General features: G+C 38.3%; 1 protein-coding gene across 5 annotated transcripts in view; it reads right to left on the bottom strand.

Moving 5' to 3' along the window:
- Window positions 1-2017: 2017 nt before the first annotated feature.
- Window positions 2018-21961, bottom strand: part of pomt1 (protein-O-mannosyltransferase 1) — a 235961-nt gene continuing 216017 nt past the window's right edge. For all 5 annotated transcript variants that reach the window (XM_064297590.1, XM_064297586.1, XM_064297587.1 and 2 more), the window contains 4 exons: window positions 15807-15920; window positions 6321-6447; window positions 3509-3686; window positions 2018-3234 (listed from right to left, as the gene is read on the bottom strand). In XM_064297590.1, coding sequence (XP_064153660.1) covers window positions 3060-3234; window positions 3509-3686; window positions 6321-6447; window positions 15807-15920 — 594 coding nt within the window. In that variant the 3' untranslated portion in view covers window positions 2018-3059. The remainder of the gene's footprint in view (window positions 3235-3508; window positions 3687-6320; window positions 6448-15806; window positions 15921-21961) is intronic.

Here is a 21961-nt window from a genome sequence, read left to right as displayed (position 1 = left end):
AAAAGATCATGAATTTGGTTTTCTCAGGATTAAGAACCAGCTTTAGCCCATACAATGAGGCCTACAGCTGTTGAAAGGCAGTCTGGAGCTCACTAACAGCCTGACTCAGAGAAGAGGCAACTGAGTAGACTATTGTGTCATCTGCATAAAGATGCACTTTAGCTGTAAGCATGTCATTCCCAATGTTATTTATAAAAATAAGACAAAAAAAGACAGGAGGTAAAATTGAACCTTGGCAGACTTCCTTAGTGATCTCCATAAAGCTTGATTTGTGATCATCTGTATATGCACACTGGGTTCTATCTGCAAGGTAGTTCCTGAACCACTCTATAGCCATGTCACACATACGGACATCACTGAGTCTGCCTAACAGGAGCTCATGGTCAACAGAATCAAATGCCTTGGACAGATCAACAAACTGCTTTCTGTCCAAGGCATTGATAATATCATTTGTTAGCAACATAGCTGCTGTTATGGTACTATGACCTGATCTAAAGCCAGACTGATTTTCAATTAAAGTATTGTTGTCAGCCAAGAATTGTTTCAATTGAGAGTTTACTTGAGATTCTAAAATATTGGCAAGGGTAGGAAGTTTGGAAATAGGGCAGTAGTTGTTGAGTCAACTAAAATGCGTTCAGGGAGGCCTGAAGTGGAATTGTAACATGGCAATGACTTTATCTGTTTCCAAAACTTAGTGGGATTGTTGAGATTTTCCAAAATAGATTTTAAATAATATTCTGACTTGGATATCGTAGTCCAGATGTGCATTTATTTCTTAGAGCTCTAAAGGCAGTCCAGTCAGCAGGGGAGTTAGTGGAACTAGCCTTGGCCCAAGAGGCGTTCCTTTCCCTGATCAGATAGATAGTTCCTTCGTGAACCATGGGTTGTCCCTTCGAGAAATCCTGAATTTCTTTATAGGGGCATGGACTAGGCCTTTCTTGAAGGCTCCTTATATACTATAACACGATTGCCTCACATGTTTAAAATAACCTGTTTCACATCACCTTGTTATTTCAACTTGTCACATTGTTACTAGTCCTAAACTGTCCCAACTTTTTTGGAATATGTTGCAGGCATAAATCTTATAATAAATGTATATCTTCAAAAAACAATGAAGTTGATTAGGTAAAACATGAAATACCTTGTCTTTATACTGTTTTTGTTTGAATACAAGTCAAAGTAAATTTACAAATTACTGCTTTCTGTTTTTATTTGCATTTCATTTACCGTCCCAACTTTTTTGGAATTGGGGTTGTATAAAGTCTCCAAAGCGCGATGCCGTCACTCTGACCTATCTACTGACAATTCACTCTACCCCGGCCCTCCTTCCCCGGTCACGGTCAAGAGTTGCACCACCTTCCAAATTCTAATTTAACCCCTTGTTATAACCAATTTTTCTTCTCTTTTTTTTTCAAAACAGGAAAAATATACTGGCTATATCTAATCTTGGAAATATCCAGCAGGCCGTGTGATATTGACTGGAGGGCCGTATATGGCCCGGGGGCCGGAGTTTCCCTACCCCTGGTGTAGATGGTATGTCATAATACGGTCTATACCTTCGGTAAAAGATGGGGTACATTTGGTGCAAAAGCATTAGTTGAAAACTAATAGAGAACTATTAGTGAGTAAATAAGCATTTATAAGAAATGACAAATTTGCCTGAGTTCCAGGTGGGACTGGATCCTCTGGCTCAGCGGTCCATAGACCACAACATTTCCACTGAGCCACAAACTTACTTGCTGTCTTGACTCAAAATTATCTTGGGGAAAAATATATCCATAAGTCCATTTCGCGTGTGTATGTGACATTTTGATTGGCTGGTGTAGGTAAATGTCCAATGGGGAGACATATTGTTATCTCCGCCAGGCGAGAGATTATGTGTTTGGTCGTGTGTGTGTGCATCTCTACGCAGCTAATCTCGCATACTACTGGGCCGATCAGCCTAATACTGGTTGTGCATGCTGACAGCAGGCCAAGGACCTGAATTCTCAAATATTTTGCAAATCGGTCAATGACAAGTATTTTATTTAAATTAATTTCCATCATCGTCCATTGAAATACATTGTGTGCTAACTCCTCACTCCTCCTAACCGGCTGGTAGGGGCCGCAAGTGATCAACAACTGCTTCCATTTGGAATGAAAGACCAGCGATGTAAAATGTCAATTTCAACATTAAAATGCCAACAAAATAATCCGCCAACTAATGGGGTACGTTAATGTTTGAATCTGTGGCAATTATTTTGTTGCCATTTTCACATTGAAATTGATATTTTACATTGCTGGTCTTTTGGAATTGCTCCAGTCCAGATTGTTCCTGACCAGATTTGAAACGAAAGTGGCAGACTATAACGTCAACGTTAGCTCTGTCTAAAACGTCGTGGCTGATATGATTGAAACTAGCTAACATGTCACCACCTTTAGCGTTACTTCACTGAATCACCGTTTTTGGGATTTTCAGTGGCACATGGTAAAAACTTGTAATATTGTATTTGTCTGGTTGCATCAACAAAGCTAACACGCCTGGCGGAGATCTACACTCTACTTAGTGCACTCTTCTAGTTTGGTTATAAGTTTGGGGCTTTATTGTGTGGATATGTGAAGTTGTTTGTGAATTCTGTCTCTTGAAATGGGGTGATAAGGTACAGAAATTAATGTTTTTAAGGGCTGAGAGTTTGTGATCATTTTGGTTATTTCTGTAGGAAAACCAGAAAAGTGGCAAACTCTCTTTGCTTTATAGGTATAGGGCATGCTGCCCCGCTAAGATGTAACTTGGCGGGATGGCATACCTGCCATCCCAATATGTATCTTTGTTTCCATTATGTTAGAAAAATAAGAATGCATTACCCAGGAAAACAAAATAGCTGACGATATCTATTTTTGTTTAAGGAAGAGACTTGATAAACTACCATTTAATTTGTAGTCATAAATAGGCATTTGCATGAATACACAGTAAATCTTTTTTTTTTTCAGAAACCACAGTTGTCCAAATTAACGTGTGAATCAATGGCTAAGCTTCAGACTCAAAGTTTCCAGTGTTCTCTCCGTTCTGAGAGGCAGAGTCAGTGTTTGCGCAGCAGGATGTCCCAAGTGTCTTTCCAGTGCAGTGAGGCCAGGTCTTCAGAACTTAACTCTGGCTGTCCATAGGTGAGGGGGCTCAGGGCTCGGTAGGAGAGGTATATTGAGAAAAGTCCTGCCATCAATATTCCATCAAGGGCACAACGGTGAGAGGGATATCTTGAATTATTTGGAAGATGAGGGAGACACAAATGAGAAGAAGGAATGGAGGAAGTAGCAGAGAGAGAGACAAATGTGGGACAAAGACGAGCAAAAGACAGAGAACTAAACATAAAAACCTTCAAGAATATATTCAATGAGACATTGGCATTATCAGATAACTATCAAATCACTTTGGAATATAAATACTCTAAATTTATCAACAAAAATGACAAATATTAAATTTTTATTTTCAGGTTGTGCTGAGATAACACTTCTCTCAAACAGCTCTTACCTTAAGATGTGTGCATGCAGATGTTCTAAGACAGCAGAGAGCAGCAGAATCTTGAAGATGAGTGCTGGTAAGTAGTGGTATAGAAAGAGAGTCTTCTCCATTATGAAGAAGGGCAGGTAATTGACTGCCCAACCCCCACCACATACCACACCCACTTGAGTCAACTGCCTCCATCTTGCTGTGTTTGTGGAAAAACCAAAGAGGGGGGAGAGAGAGTTAGAGACAGAAGGGGAGAGGAAGATGAGCAGTGAGGGGAGAGATAGAAAGGGAGTAGGTTAATAAACCTTTAATGTTCATGTGGCGATGAAGGCTGGCACCATCCTGTTCTGCAAAAACATTGTCACACAATGCGCTACAACACCTAAATGTGTAATAATTAACTCTTGCATGTATTTCTGTACTCTACATTATGGAATGTTTTCTTGTATGGGGATGGGATGACATGAAAACAATTTTCAACCATCCACCACGAAACATCATTTTTCAGCAATGTTGTTTCTTTACAGTATTTAATGTTTAAATATTGCCAGGGATCATGAAACCCAAACTGCAATATGATCATAGAGCTTGAACTGTCAAATGTGGATGCAAATCAAATCTGGCCTGATATGATCGGTTGTTAGAATTCAGAATTCAGAAGTTGCATGAAGTGGTTACTGTAACTGTAGCCTGTAAAAGCAGAAACTTCAGGCTTGATTAAATCAAACACTTTTTAGCACCATTTTAAAAGCATACACAATTCATTCAAACCTGTCATATTCATTAAGACATAAAAATCCAAGAAACAGCAAGGGGTCAGCTTGATATTATTGTGGTACCTAGGTTGGAGATAAGATTTTACGAAAGAGGAAGTAAAGTCTCTAACTTCACAACCCTCACTGTTTTAGCACAGTTCATAAAACATAATCAAAGAAAAAAAAGTCTCAAAATAATTTATTGAGAAAATTAATATTTTATGATACTCACTATTAAAGCTATAAAATAATAGTCCCTTCTGAGTGCTGCCTTTAATAAAGTATATTTCATTTAAAAAAGAGAACATGATAAAAACATCATTGCTCAAGTAAAACTTGTATACAACACGTCTGTGCATTTCCTAATAGGATACCAGGGTTTGGATACAACCCTAGTTTCTTACAGTGTAGCATGTCATCAACAAATGGGGCATGATACCATTATTGAGCAGGAATGTCAATACAGTGCACCATACCATTATATTACAGTAAATAAAATTATTAAATTGTATTGCAATTAACCTAATACACCACCAAAGACATAAATACAGCATCCTCCAAACATATGGTAACGATTAAGTGAAATTAGTTATTTTTACTATATAATTAAGGCGTTTTGAGATCAAAATATGAATATGTGACAAAAGTTCAGACAATCATGCGTGTTTACCATTTTAAATAAACAGCTGTTTTTTTTTGTTGTGTCCCCCCATTTTCAGTGGTGTAACATTTAAGGTACCGAATTAACTTAAAAATAAATCAAATTAATAAAGTCAAATTTGGTTGCATAGTCCTTAAATGCAATAACTGCATGAAGTCTATGACCTATTGACATCACCAATCCTTTGGTATCTTCTGGAAATGCCGGGGTGTGGGGAAGGGGGGGGAAGGGTTCTGTGTCATCAATCTCCTCTTCAGCAAATGAAATGTATACTCAATTGGATTTAAATCAGATGACTGACTTGGCCGGTCCAAAATGTTCCACTTTTTCCCCACTGATGAATACTTTGGTTACATAGGCAGTGTGTTTGGGAACAGTGTCTTGGTGCAAAATAGAGCGCTGGCCACTGAGGTGTAAGGAATTTCTTTGTACATAGCTGGACAAAATCTATCTGTGCACTTCCAAATTAATCCTACTGCTGCCATCCTCCATTACATAAATAAAGACGAGTGAGCCTGTTCCAGATGCAGCCATACATACCCTAGCCATGACACTACCTCCTCCATACTTAACAGATGAGGTGGCATGCTTTGGATCATGGGCCAGTCTTTTCTTTCTCCACATTCTCGGCTTTCCATTGCTTTTGTAAAGGTTTATTTTGGGCTTTTCTGTCCATAAAACACAGTATTTTGTGGCAAATGTTATTCTTGCTGCTAATGAGAGGTTTGAATCTTGTACAGCCTTCATAATTCTACTCTTGAAGTCTTCTGCATACAGTGGCTTATAATATTTTCACCCCTGCCCTCTGGAGACTGCTGGTGATGCCACTGACCGTTGTTTTACGGTTTTTCTTCACAGCTCTTTGGATTTGTCTGTCATTAACTGTAGATGCCTTCCTTAGCCGACCGTATAGTGTTTATTTCTGAGTCCACCTATAGGTTCTTTCTTTTTCAAGACTTTGGAAGCTGCTGTATTTGATAAACCCAGTTTCTGTGCTATCCTTCTTGATGAATTCTTTTGCCCTGTCAGCTTACTGATTATCTGTTCAGCCATAGTTATTCCTCTGGTCTTCATGGTGGTGTATGCTTGCTAACTCCAAATGCAATTTCCACACATGAAAACAAAGGCTAAAACCAAGACTTCACATTCACTGCACTTTTATAAATAATCCATGCAGAAAAACTTTTGTCTGATATTCATCTTTTGATCTCAAATCCAAATGCCTTAAATATATAGCAGAAATAACAAATTTTACTCTAACGTTCCCATACATTTGGAGGGCACTGTATATTACCAAAAATATTTTGGTAGTGTGTGCTAATTTTTTGCTACATCAGCTATAACCCTTAAGAGTTAAAAATAAAACAAGCCTTCGTTAATCAATATTACATTTGTGTTTCATGGTTACACTTTGTACCTTCAGGAATGTCCTCTATCTTCCTTTGCTGTCTTAGCAGATGCCAGAGGAACAAAGAAGCAAACACTGCCAGGCCTACAGTGGCTAGAGTCCATGTGACAATATTCCCAATCAAGTGGATCTGTGCCTAAAGAAGAGACAATCAGATTGAAAACTCAATTAACACAACTTTTCAAATATAATTTTCTTGTGTCTTAGTGGTCACCGACAATGTGATTTATACTTAGGAACTTTAAATTTTTCTGCATTCTTCTAATTTCCTAACAGAAATCTCTAAAACAAATACATTTGAATTTACAAATACAGATTTACAGATTAAAGGGGAATTTTAATTATTTCATTTTTTTCATATTTTGAGTTCATTAATGTAACAGGGATGCAATGGTATGTATAGTGTAGTCCTGTTTATAATATAATCAGCCTTGCACGACTATTTGGCGCTAGTCAATGGCAGATGGGCTTCCCAGTCAGGTCCTGCTCAAAGTTTCTTACAAAAATGGCAAGTTACTCACACATAGCCTATAAAGCACTGTCTATAAGTCATTAATACAAATCTAGGCCTGCCATTAAAAGTATTTATATCAAAATTGTGCCAAGTTACATGAAACAATATTGGCCAAGTTATTTGAAACAATTTAGGAAGAATTGGGTAGCACTGCAATGGAATACACCTTGTTCATAATTTGTGTGAGTTAAGATACCCAATATTGTTTCATGTAACTTGGTGCAATTTTGACATCAATACTTTTAATGTCAGGCCTACATTTGAATTAATAACTCGGCATTTGCAGGTAACACTAGCTACAGGAGGCCAAGGAGTTTAAATCTAGGTTGACATGTTTTGACATAACATGAGGGACTGAGGATGCTGTGGCATGCCTCCTTCACTCCCTCCTCCAGCACCTGGAAGTACCATGCAACTTCATCCGGATCCTTTTCATCAATTTCAGTTTTGTTTTCAACACCATCCAGCGCCACCAGATGATCAGGAAACTCCACCACCTCAACGTCTCTCCATTCCTCATCCACTGGGTTCACAGCTTCCTCACCAACAGACCACAAGCCGTCAGAGTCTGTACAGTAAGATCTTCCACCATCATCACCAACACTGGAGCCCCACAGGGCTGTGTGCTGAGCCCCTTCCTGTACACACTCTACACCAACGACTGCACCAGCCCCTCACCCATCACCACATACTTCAAATACTCTGATGACACAGCCATACTTGCACTCCTCAATGATAATAACTCAGTTACTGCCTACCAGCACTCCATATCCCACTTCACACAGTGGTGCACAGAGAACTATCTTCAGATAAATATTGCCAAGACAAAAGAAATGGTCAACACAAACCCCAGTCCACACTATACAGTCCACAACCCCAGATGCATCAAAAATGAAACTGTTGAACTGGTTAACTCCTTCAAATATCTGACTCACTCTGGACAATAAACTCAGTTTTGATCAACACACCACTGACATCCATAAATGCAGCCAGCAAAGACTTTCTGCCATACGGAAACTAAGAGCACTTTCTGTTGCACCTCACCTTCTGTCGCTACTGTACAAAAGCATCATCCAGCCCATCTTACTCTACTGCTCACCCTGTTTCTTCACCATGCTAACTGCCACAAACACAGGAACAAACTCACCTGCATCACACATAACGCCTCAAAAGTCATTGGACTTCGCACCCAAAACCTCTCAGAGCTCAACAGCAGAGCCCTAACACGCAGAGCACTCACCATAGCGCACAACCCCACACACCCCCTCAACCCACTCTTCTCACTCCTTCCATCAGGTCGCAGGTACAGGTCTCTGACCTGGAAACAGGCCCGTTTTAAAAAGAGCTTTGTCCCCTCTGCTATCGAGGTGCTGAACAAACTGCCTCTGTGAAACTGTGAAAACAAATTTCCCCTGAGGGAAATTTGTATTGTATTGTATTGCATAAAAGCTCAATTCAACCGGATTTGACTTCCATATGGCCTGGCTATATCCTAGCTGGTAATAAAACATTTACATTGCAAGCAAATCTAGCTGGTTAACTGAACGTCTCGATGGTATGTCATAATACAGTCTATACGTTCGGTGGAAGATTTCTATCCCTTCAGATGTTTAGATACCATCTGTATTCATTCTTGTGCTCAGTGGGAGATGAACGATACTCATCCGTAATTTGCATGTGAAATGATAGAGAATGGATTCCAGGCGTATAAATGAGTTCCCACAAGGATTATGAAGTTGCAAAAGCAATAGTTTTAAAGTGAAAGACTATTACCAGTTAGCAAATAAACGTGAGTAAAGAAGTAGAGATTTGCCATAAACTTAGGCCGGATTCGATCCTGCGCCACAAAGGTTCTCAGAGGCAAGCGCCACCAACAAAGCACACCATTTTGTGTATGTGATGTTTCAAGGCTACATTCATAAGCGAATGTGTGATTTATATTTGTGATTCTAATAGCCATATCTTTTCTGTTTGATTATCTATGTAGGGGTCCAAGCACAGCAGGTTATTATTCATCCATTCATACATTATCTATACGCACTCATCCTGAGAGGCAGAATCACATGCTGGACAGGCTGCCAATCTATCGCAGGGCACACACAGCATTCACTCACACATACCTATGGGTAAGAAAGAAAGAAAGAAAGACAAAAAGAAAGAAAGAAAGATAGACAGACAGACAGACAGACAGACAGATAGATATTTTATTGTCCACTTTTGTGGAAATTTGCCTTTGGCTTCACCATAGTTACAATAAAAACAAGCAGTCACACAATACAGGCTACAAACAACACAATACTAACAATATAGGTTTAGACAACACAGGCCACAAACAACCCAGTACATAGACAACACAACACAACAGAGCTTCAAGTACCTTCCCAGTACATTAGAGTGCTATGATCAAAATATTAAGTATTTATCAAAGCAATGGCATGTGGAATGAAAGACTTAAATATGTTTTTTGAGGCTCTGGGCACTGTATAGCGCCTCCCAGAGGGGAGCCAAACTCATTATGAAGGGGATGTGAAGGATCAGCCAAAATTTACTGAGCTTTGTACCTGTTCCGAAGCACATAGATCTCAGACAGTTGTGTCTGTGGCTTCCCTGTAATTTTACTGACCATGCTTACAATTCTTGATAGTTTACTCCTGTTCTTGGTCCCAAGGTTGCCATACCAATTTGAAATGTCAAAGGTCAGAACACTTTCAATGAGACTTCTGTATACTAGCTCTAAAATGTCCCTGCATACACCAAAACTATTTAACTTTCTTTAAAGATACAAATGTTGAATTGCCTTTTTAAAAATATATTCTGTGTTAGCTGTGAAGCTCAATGTGTTATCCAAGAAAGTGCCTAAATATTTTAAATTCTCTACCATTTCTACAGACTGGCCATTCATTTAAACTGGTTGGCTTGGGTGGAGCAGACTACTGTGACAGCTGATAACCAGCTCCTTGGTTTTGTTTGTGTTAATGATCAGGGCACTGCCTACACACCAGTTGAGCAAGTCACCAATATGATTAAAGTATGACACTTCCCTCTCAGTGTCACCCTCCTGCAGTAGCCCAATCAAAGCCATGTCATCAGCATATTTGTATAAATGAAAGTTAGAATCCTGAATTTGCATTTCATTAGTATATAGAGAAAATAATATTGGTTACAAGACCCTGGGGAGCACCTGTATTTAACATGGTCTGCTCTGACAAGATGCCATTAACAGAGACTCTATGAGGTCGATTAAAGAGAAAGCCTTTGATCCATAGTATAAGTCCACCACTAATACCAATATTTAAAAGCCTCTGCAGTAAAATGCAATTTAGCCTAACTGCATGTCTTTGGACTGTGGGAGGAAGCCGGAGTACTCAGAGGAAACCCACGTGGACACGGGGAGAACATGCAAACTCCACACAGAAAGGCCAAAGCCGAGAATCGAGCCCACAGCCTTCTTGCTGTAAGATGACAGTGCTACTCACTGCACCACCATGCTGCCCCAGGTTATTATAATCATTATATATAATAATTGTAAAGATAATTATAATAATATTGCATTATTATGCACAGACTGGCCACCTGGTACCACTATAGCACACACAACAAAATGTTGACATTCATGAGCCTAGCCGCCATGCTCCATTTGGCTGCACCACTGGGCTCCAGCCGTCCAGTCCCTGAGAGCTTGAGAAGGTCCTGTTGTCATGTAACATAACGTAACATAACCACACATGCTATCTGTTATACAACAATAACAGAAATGACAATACAGTAATTTATAATGCATTAAGGATTATTCTCTGGGGAGACTTTCTTTAAAGGACTTTTAGAGAAAGGTAGATCATTTCAGGTATGATTGTCAGCATCTTGTTTCTGTGGTTAACTAGTGGTTTGCATCTTGCAGTGTAGCCGCAGTAGTTCAGTTTGTGTGGTCTTCCGTGAATAATAGTCCAATAGTCCAACAAACCCCTTAAGGTTTGGCCTATGTCTCTGCCTGTTTTTTTTCTTATTATTCAGCCTCAAAATGGCTTCTTTGACTTTTGTTTACATAACTCTGATCCTCATATTGACAACTGCCAAAAACAAAGGCTCCAAAAGACTCCAAAGGCAATCGAGCCTAGAATCAAGACACTGAAATAGACAGAGAAATCTCTCTTTTACCCATTTGGCCAATAAAAAGTTTCTACATGGTGAAACTAAAATGTGTTTTAAAAATCCCTTTAATTAAAGCTGATAATCTGTATTTTAACCACATGTGAATTATTTGATAACAAATCAGAAATTGTGGAGTACAGAACCAAATTAAGAAAATAATTGTCTTTATCCCAAACATTATGGAGCTCACTGTATATCTTTGAATTCCACGTCATCTCTTGATCCAAATATAAATTCTAAAGTGCTTTTAGAAGCTCTTATAAAATTGCTGGATTATTTTAGTTTTTCCCAAAATCATGATATTATTGAACTGTTTTCCATCCTCCTCCATCTCTTAGGTCTCATTAAAACTAGCAATTTCAACGAAGGACAAACCAGGTGCTATTATTTCTTTCAGCCATTGCATTCATTTATGTAGCTTTGAACAGGCATGGGAGTTAGAGTGGAAGCGCAGGCTGTCGGCTCTTTTTATGACACAACCTGCCACCCATATTCAAATCTGCCAACCACATGTTATGTCCTGTTCAAGGTCAGACTGTAAGAGGAAAAAGGATAAGAGAAATGAGTGGGGAATAGGCAATGAAAATGATACTAAAGATAGACGAGTAACTCTGGGCCCTTATCCAATAGTGCCAAAGCCTGGCTAGTCTTCAAAGGCTTGCCAGGTATGGGGTGGCTTCAAACCCTGCACTTCAGGACACTTAATCTGCAGACTGAGACTAAAGCCACGTTTCGACCGCAGGAACTAGGGTCTAAATTAAGTTCCGGGGTCTTTATTTTACCCCCAAAAACGTCCCTGCTCGGGGGGTAGTACTTTACAAAAGTACCGGAACCTTTGGGGTGGGGCGCAAGTGCTGAAAATTTCTGATTGGTCGACTACTTGCAGTGTTTTATTTCAACCGCCATGTTTAAAAATATGCAGCCGCAAACCGATTTATTTTCATAATAACTTCAAATCAAACTTGTATGTTATGCGGCGCAGTAGCCTAGTTTTGGTTATAGCTTGCCAACGTCTTGGAATTATAACGTGTGGTCTTCTGTTCTTTTCTTGATTTAGTATTCGTTTTATAAAATGCTAAGCATTCGTGCTGGGACAGCATATTACGTACCAAAACATTCAAACGGATTAATTCGGTTGCTGAATATTTTCTTCCGGATTTTCTTTGTTAGCCCGTTGTAATTGACTCTAAACGTTTGATACAGTTATGTGAGGTATGCGGTAGTTCTGCGTAATTCACATTGGTGATACAGTAAAAGCAAACTGGAAATCACCTTCCGCACTTTTTGTCAGGGTAAAATAACAGGTTAATTCTAGTAATCGTCCCTTTAGCTTTTTCAGACTGCCGTAATTTTACTCTGCCATTCTTCAATTCCACAAAAAGACCAGGAAGACTATGGACTAATTTATGGTGCATGGTTCGCATCTGGAGGGCACACTTCACTGCTCGGCTAGCAGTAACTTTGAAGGTAAGCAAACGGTGGCTGTACCACTGCTAATTTAAATTTTCACACAAGTCCGAGTTTTCGTTCTATTCTTGTCATTTTGCGATTAGCCTATATGGAATTGACGATGAGAAAGTAATCAAACAGAAAATTGTTTACAACGTGTGTATGTTTTCTGCTGTTGTTGCCAGTTATATTGGAAATGTGAATGCATTCTGTCGCCTCGGATGTCAAGACATGAAAGTGAATGTTCGCATAAAAACATAATGAATGTGTTTGAGAGGATATATAAAACAGTTACAATCTGACTATATCCTATTTGTTGCATAACAACGGTCCAAGTTCAACTACCAAAGACAGTTTTGCTTGACAACGGTAAAATATGCCCAAACGGCTGCAGAAGAATATTTCAATTCCAGGTGATTAAATTGATAAAAATCAATAAATACAAAAGTAACCATATATAGTCATTGTTGGTAACCCGTTGTATATAAGTGGAATAAACCCCTCCGGGCTGTCCCGGTTATTAGAAAATAATGTAGGCTACTTCGGTGGTAGTATGGGGTTACAGAAGAAATCATAGGACAGATGGACCGACGACAACGTCGCTTTTTCATATGTCAGTGGGCTAATTTGCCTAATCTTTGTGGGACTTTAGACCGCAGTGGAAACGCAGACAACAATGGGCTGAAGGAAACTTTTAGTTCCTTGAAAAGTAGTTCCTGGGACTACTTTTTTGGTGGAAACGCGGCTTAAGTGTCCAAATTTTAAATCCCACTTAGTGACCGTCCCCTTCAAAAATAATACAGGAAAAATAACATAGCAAAATAACAAAATGGTGTCCCGATGGAAGGATTTGTAATCCAGCTGGAAACACTCTTACTAACCACAATCACTACATGACCAGCAGAGGGGCAAAACGAGAGTCGAGGTTGACCTGGGCGATATACCATAATGGTAATTACTGAATGCAATTAACGGTCTCTCCCACCATATGGTGTATTACCTTTCTTTTCTTCTTTTTCTCTTTAATTATACCTGATGTGGTAGTCAACAATCACGCTTCAGAGGCCGTGTGAAATGCTTCAGGAGAAAAAAATGTAATGACTATCTCATGGGTATTGATAAGACAGTCAACCAGCAGTGCCCTTTTTCCGGAAGCACTTCCTGCAGCCTCTTAACCCCTTTGCACACACATGCCAAATTGCCCAATCTTTTACCATTTAGGGGGTACCTCTTGATTTGTTTATATTCGTTTATATTCATTTTTGGAAGAAATAAAGTCTCACAAATGCAATTGTCTAGGCAAAAAAGCAATAATTAATTTTCTTTTTTTAGTTTGCAATGAAATACTGAGAAATCCCATGCATAAAACTGATTAAACCACACGTCTCAGATAAAAAAAACTCCTTCACCACAGGTGTGTAAAATCTAAGGGTGGATATGCAGAACTAGTAAAGATCTATGCAGCAAAAAGTAAGCAGTGTATCCAGTGTCTCCAAATCTATCCAAAGTGTCTAAATTATGCATTGCTGTAAATCAAAACATAATCATGTATTTCACTACAAATCAGCTGTTTCAACTCACTTATGCGTCATTTTCAAGTGGGGTCCAGAAACATATCCAAAATCACTCCAAAAATGAATGTCCATTATAAAGCATATAAATGTGACCCTATGAAGGTTTAAGATGAAACAATGATATCAGATTGTGTAACAATATGTTTGCATCATTTTTTTTTTGGTACAGTACCTAAATCATAAAGTGTAATCATCTTTCTGTAGTCTACAGTATGTAATGTTTTCTTATATGAGGATGGGATGACAGTAAAACAATATTCAAGCATCCACCACGTTTTGGCGCTGTTCTAGCTCACGTCACATCCGATTCATGAAAGACAAACCCTGCTGAGCTAAGGAGTGAGCTACCAATGAACGCTTACCTTACAGTGTGAAATATCCTCATTATAAAATACCACTAATCTATTTAAAGACACTTAATTTCAAAAATAACGTATAAAACTGAAATATTTTGAGCAGGAACACATATTAACGATTACATTTTATCTGTGTTCAGTAGACAGAGACAGCGACAGAGAGTCAATGCTGTCGTTCTCCTATTCTGACTTAGTCCAGAAAACAGTACCAACTCAGTCTATCAGCAAACATATGCATTTGCCATACTCAGAAGTTCTCAAGAATAATATTTCCCAAAAAAGACAAACCTTATCGTTAGCGTTTTGCTGGGAAAAAACTTTTGGTTATGCTGGGCTATAAAATGCTAAAGTAAAATTAGACATTTTATACATCATTAGCAACAAGATAAAGCCGACAATAGCCGAAGGTATGCCAGTAAAGCTGCGAAAACACTGCTCACTGAACACTGAAGTAAACAAGATGAATTTTTAAAAAATTCTATGTCATTCTACTGTCAATATCTGTGACTAAATATGGAATAAATATTAAACCTTATTATTGGTTTTACACATAGAGATGTCCCTTTCCAGATAGAGTGGTCATATATTGTCTCGGACAATCCGTTTGTGAAATATACGCTCATATGTGACGCCTGTGTACCTTCCGAAAGGGCTGTGCGAAATACCACACGTTTTCTGTGTTGTCTTCCTTTGTAGGACAATCTGGCTTGATTGACAGTTAATCGATCCAATAGGTGACAGAATAAGCTTTCTAATGATTTTTCCAGTCTCTATGATGCTCACATCTGGAGTTATAAAGCTTTAAATAGGGTACCCCCTAAATGGGAAAGGATTGGCCAGATTTGGCATGTGCACTACGGGGTTAAAGTAGTTGGTTAAACAGCATATGAGCTTCAGTAATTTAAAAAAATATCTGAATAATTTTTGAAATAATTTAATATAAATAGCTGAATAATTGATCAGACTGATTGAAAAGTCTTCATCAGCAGTGTATAGGAGGAGTATCAAAATACAGACAAATAATTTTTTGCAAAAAACCCCATGGCTCGGTATTATTTGACAGCAGTTACAGTGCCTTCAGAAAGTATTCAGATGCCTTCACTTTTTCCATATTTTGTTACATTACAGCCTTATTCTAAAATGAATTAAATTCATATTTATTCTCATCAATCTAACACAATACCCCATATTGACAAAGCAAAAACAGGTTTTTAGATATTTTAGCAAATTTATTAAAAATAAAAAACTGAAATATCACGTTAACATAAGTATTTAGGTGCCTTTTGGCAAAATGAATTTAATCAATTTTAGAATGAGGCTGTAATGTAACAAAATGTGGAAAAAGTGAAGGGGTCTGAATACTTTCCAAAGGTACCGTATGACACTTTGTAGACAAATTATATATTTTAGAGAAATTATGAAAAAATAAAACAAAAAGGCAAAGGAAACTTACATTGCTGGAAGGGTGGAGCCAGTATGCAATGTTGGTATCCATCATCACCCATTCTGTAGGAGAGGAGCTGTACTTGTGTTCATACACTTCAGCCTTCACACTCAGCATCTTCCACTGCAAAAACAAAATGAAAAGCCCACAAACACAGACACAAGTGTTAAATCCGTTTCATCCATGAATTTCCACAATTCCATGGACTGCTTGGGTGCACATGGATTGTTGGATGTCTAGTTTTAGATTATCATTTTTAAGAGACAGGCAAAATACTTTGATCTGGCAAACTTGTCACAAGGTGTCATTTGTGATTGAGCAGCATGCTCTGTTTGTCCGTCAGCCAGTTCACATCTTTTGTGGTGGACATTTGGGGGTTGATGTCTGCTATTGCCGTCTGAGGAACCTGATCCTTGCATCACAGCTGGGGGTTTCTTGGTGTTTGGTGAGTGCAGGGCCTCGTTTTTGTCTTACAGCTTTAGCTTAAGACATTATATATTGCGGTAACTTAATAAATTTCTTCATTTTAATCTGGTTGTGAGTTGTGAATTTTGATAAAGGTTGATCCAATAGGTTGCTCTGCCTATTGATCATTTCAGTGATTTAATTGATAATTGATATCTTTCATAATAATTACCAAATTAAATCAAATAAATACACATATATATATATATATATATATTCAGAACATAACAATATTTTACTTAATCTTCAGTGTCGTGACAAAAAAGTATTGATTTATTATTTGTAATTCCTCTCCTAAAAACTTGTTCATAGATTGGAAAACTGAGTTTACCACACTGTTTTAGAGACACAATACAAATTATCCACCTCAGTTCCATTTCATAGATACATTTCTGATGCTCCACAGCCAACAGGTCCATTACAGTCAAACCCATCAGAAACATAAATACATTCAAAATTAGACAAAGGAGTATGTCTAATCACCATTGTTATAGAATATGATTTGGAAAAATCACATTCAAATCAAAAAGTGTTGGATAATTGAAAAATAGTGCAATACAAGATGTACACAAAACACATAATTACTCTGTATTACTGCAAAAACAGTGCAGCATATTAGCAGAGCCGACCGAGCGCACTTGAAGAACAGGGGCACTTGAATGTTTACAACAGGAAAAAATGCTCAGATGCTTATCCACAGATAAAACAAGAGTAGAGGAATGTTTCTGACCTTTTCAGATCTACTGCAACTGGTGTTTTCAGCAAGGATAGGTTTTTTTGAGGAAAATGTGCAATGGTCAAAACTGTGTCTCTCTTCTTTATGTGTATACACATATTTTGCCATTATTTTTGGGCACATCACTGTGTAATCCTGTTAGGTCATGCACCTTAAAACTGAGATTTACTGGAGCTTGATTCATGAAAGTTTCAATGTGTAAGCTGATATCTGTGAGACGCATTACATTTCTCCGGCTCTTTTTGGAATGTTTCACATAGAAACTTACTTAAATTGTACTTTCACTTTACTTTCCAGAAGTAAATTCAGATCATGCTTTTAAAACACTTTAAAAGCTGCATTCAAGCTGGATTACTTTACCGAGGGAGGTTATGTGATTTTAATGATTACCGACAGGATATGATTTTAATTCCATACAAGGTCTCACTTTAAACAAAGTGTTGATCATAAAGGCTTTATCCAGTATATACTGTATAACACCTTCATAAACATGACATAATAGCCTCATAAATCATAAATAAGCAAATGTCATACTTCAAAAAAGGTGGCATAACACTTGTTTATGCAACATGTTATGGATAATATGACATAACCAACAATGTCACCTGGTTAATGGGTAAATGTTATAAAGGGTGACATAAAACATTCTTATGTACGATGCTAGACTAACTGTGACATCATTTATGAGGTCACTTGATGCTATGAAACAATCCAAATCAACCCGACGAAAGTTAGTCCCCTTGATTCCTGTCATAATGGCAGTAAATATCTCTTGTATTAAATGAGTGCTAAGCACCTGTGCCACAATAGCTAATAGTACTTAGGGATGAAAATGCTCTCCCACGTACTCTTGGCCCACAGAGGAAGGTGGGGCACAACAGAAGGTTCACGAGCAGCACGGGTGTGCTAAGCCGCTGAGACTTGATTGCTGGGAATATTGTTAGAAATGGTTTTTTATCCCACTTATGCTGTTAGTTTTGTGAAGGCAAAAAGGAACCAAGTGGAAGTCCTCCAGTTTTTTTTCTAACTTTTTGCACTGTGTGGGTACCATCCTGGCTGGAAAAAACTTCTTGACCGGTATTAACAATTTTCTCTCTCATACAGAAGATGTCCAGCTGTGGCAATAACAGAGGAGAACAATGCAAATAGCACAGTAACCGGCCTTCTTATACTGTACACTTATGTCCTCCTCCTGGTGGGGCAGGTAGTACCTCAAAGAGAACCGGTGTGAAGTGAACAAAAGAGCCCACAGAAGTTTGTGGCTGTTCTCCTTTTTTTTACCCCCCGTTTTGCCTTCCCCTTTCCCCAATTTTGCAGGTTTCTCCTTTTTTAAAAGTAAAAGCCCAATTTTTTGTCCAGCTTAAAAAAGGTTTCCTGGCCCTCAGTTTCCACAAATCCTGACTCACCAACGCGAACCTAGTTCTGGTTCTGGGCTGGTGCTAGTGCTGGTTTGCAGTTGGTTCAACTTGCGAATCTTCTAAGAACCGGTTTGTTTTCCACGGGCTAGACAGCCACGTCACTACGTCACTGTATACGTCTGTATACGTCTCCGCTTTCCCAGCAACATCGTTACCTATTAAAATGTATGTCCTGTAAAAATACAGATAATAAACTGTCTAAATGTAAAAAACCAACTTCATACATGTACATTTAGTTATACTATTACAGCCTTATTTACTATATCAACTTTAAGACAAGCAACACGCTCGGAATTATCTCATCGCGACCCATTAAATCCAATGGCACAGACGTTGCTTCATAATTAGGGGTCCAAGCAGCGAAGCTGGTGGAACCCTATTGTATCTGTTAGGATTATTATTAGGGGTCCAAGCAGCGAAGCTGGTGGAACCCTATTGTATTTGTTAGGATTATTATTAGGGGTCCAAGCAGCGAAGCTGGTGGAACCCTATTGTATTTGTTAGGATTATTAGGGGTCCAAGCAGCGAAGCTGGTGGAACCCTATTGTATCTGTTCGGATTATTATTATTATTATTAGGGGTCCAAGCAGCGAAGCTGTTGGAACCCTATTGTTTTTGTTCAGATTATTATTATTATTATTCTTATTTTTCTCTGCTAAAAGTGTCTGAGGCTCAGCAACCATACGTCCTAGAGCAACCAAATTCGGCAGGTGGGTTTCTATGGCCCCCCACTAGTCAGGCACTAAAAATCACCTATGTCGGACAGATGGTGGCGCTATAACAAAGGGTCATGTTTAAAAGGTCATAACTCCCACACCGTAAGTCAGATCAACACTGCCATTTGGACTTTTTCGTTAGGTGGGGTGCGGAAGAGCTGGAGCTCCAAATCTAAGTGTTATGACATCTAGTAAACTTCTTTACGGCAAGCGACATCCATGGCGACGCAAGTAATCCGACACCGTAGGTCTAGTTTTTAGCAGTGAGGGGACGGTCTGACCGTCGGGGAAGGAATGGAAGACAGTGCCACCCAGAGTGCATGCTAGGCTACCAAGAGTTTCTTAGTAAAAGCTTTTTGAGAGGATGTATAATTACTTTTCTTGAGCATGGATCCATTTGAAGACAGTATCAGGTGAGTTCGTTTAGTCTTTGAATCTGTCATTATGCTGAGACATAGCTAAACCATTTTATTGATATTATTTCAGTTTCTGTGCAAACGCGCGAAAACACGCTGGTATAATAAAACAATGACGGTAATACATATATAGTCCGCTCCGTTCCGTTGCTACCATTACATAACAGACTATCTTGTGTCTACAGCTGCAGTTTCTCGCTGCAATTACTAATATTGAATATAAACAAAAGACAAAATTTATGCTGTACTCTGCCAATGTCTAAATAAATAATACGGTACTCTGAGCGTAGGAAGCAGTTAGCATGGATGGCGAGTTGATATTTCGTTTTTTGCTACTAAAAGTTTGTTAGTCAAAGCTTTGAGAGGGTGAATCATTACTTTTCTTTGGCATGGATCCATTTGAAGATAATATAGGGTGAGTTCGTTTAGTCTTTAAATCCGTCATTATGCTGAGAGAAATCGTATTCTCAATTTAATCTCTAAATTGACTGTAAGCTTAGGGTTGTAACTAGTTGGCCGTTTCGTAGGTGACTTAGTCTTAACTCGTCTTAACTATTGCTTGTATTTTTGCATAGACTGCGTTGTTGCTGTTCTTGTTTGTGCTAGTGTTAATCAGTTTAACCTACAGCGTCCAAGTTGAACTATGCGGTTGTTCCCTGCACTTGGAACAGTACTTCTCTCTAGGGTTTTCGACACACTTGTTCCTGATTATGATTATACACTTTGTTGCACATCGCTCTGGATAAGAGCGTCTGCCAAATGCCTGTAATGTAATGTAATATTCCGTAGCAACAAGATAAACCCGACATTAGCCCTAAAATATGCCAATACAGCAGTGAAAACGCTGCTCACTGAATAACGAAATGAACGAGACAAAGTTTTTAAAAAATTATACCATGTCATTCTACAGTCAATATCTGGGAATAAACATTGAATAAATATACAATTTTACCAATGGTTTTATGCGTAGAGATGTCCCTTTTGCGACTGCGTGGTCATATATTGTCTTGGACAATCCGTCTGTGAAATATACGCGAATTTGTCATAACTGGGTAGGCTACCTTCAAAAATAGCTGTGCGTAATACCACACATGTTGCTTACGGCGTTGTCGCCCTTTTTAGTACAATTTGGCTTGATTGACAGTTCATTTATTCAGTTGGTGAGAGTATGAGCTTTCTAACGATGTATAACATGTCTGATTTTGCTGTTGGAATAGCGTTTTATAGGTCAGCGTAATCGAAAGTGTTGTTATGATCGCATTCACTTACGCATCCACTCTGTGGTAGCAGTAAAAGACACTGCACCTAACGAAATGTTGTCAGCGATAATACAGAAAATACTATTATTATTGAGGACTTAGCTAAGCCATATGTTTGCTGATAGACCAAGCTGACATCGTTTTCTGATGTCCAAGACAGAAGCGGATAGAACTATATCATTGATTTAACAGATAAGATTTCATCATTGTTATGTAAGTATTACTGCTCAAAATATTTCAGTTATATACGTTATTTTTTAAATTGAGTGTCTTTAAATAGGTTAGTGGTATTTTATAATGAGGATATTTCACACTGTAATGTAAGCGTTCCTTGGTAGTCTAGTAGTTTTTGTGATGCATGCAATAGTGATGACAAGAGTGTTTGGACACTACCAAAACGTGGTGGACAGTTGAAAATTGTTTTCATGTCGTCCCATCCCCATACAAGAAACATACGAGAATACAGAGTATAGAAATACACACAAGAGTTAATTATTACATATTTTGGTACTGTACAGCATTGTGTGACAATATTTTTTTTAGACCACTGTACTGACAGAAAGCTTGTAATTACCACTTGAAAATGATGCAACAGCGAGTTTCTTGAGTAAAAACAGTTGATTTGTAGTGAAATATTTGAATTTGTTGTGATTTACAGCAATGCATAATTTTGACATTTTGGGTAGATTTGGAGAAGCTGGGTACACTGCTTAGTTTTTGCTTTAGTAGTTCTACATATCCACCCTTAGATTTTATGAACTTGTGGTCCAGAAGTTTTTGATCCAGGACATGTATACTTTAACCTGCTGTATATGTGCGATCTCCCAATATTTCATTGTGAACTAAAAACGTTTAATGCAATGCAAATTTTCGATTTTTTGCTTAGACAATTTCATTTGCATTATTACACATTTAGGTACTGTACAGCATTGTGTGACAATATTTTAAAATCTGATATCAATGTTTCATCTTAAACCTTCATAAGGGGCTCATTTATATGCTTTACAATGGACAAAAAGCATTATATTTCTTTTTGGAGAGATTTTGCATATGTTTCTGGACCCCTAGCTATTTTCGACCACTGTACTGACGGAAAGCTTGTAATTCCCACTTGAAAATGATGCACAGTGAGTAAAAACAGTTGATTTGTAGTG

This window comes from Anguilla rostrata, chromosome 10, assembly GCF_018555375.3.
Source record: "Anguilla rostrata isolate EN2019 chromosome 10, ASM1855537v3, whole genome shotgun sequence".
NCBI lineage: Eukaryota > Metazoa > Chordata > Actinopteri > Anguilliformes > Anguillidae > Anguilla > Anguilla rostrata.
This window is presented reverse-complemented; position numbering and strand designations above follow the sequence as displayed.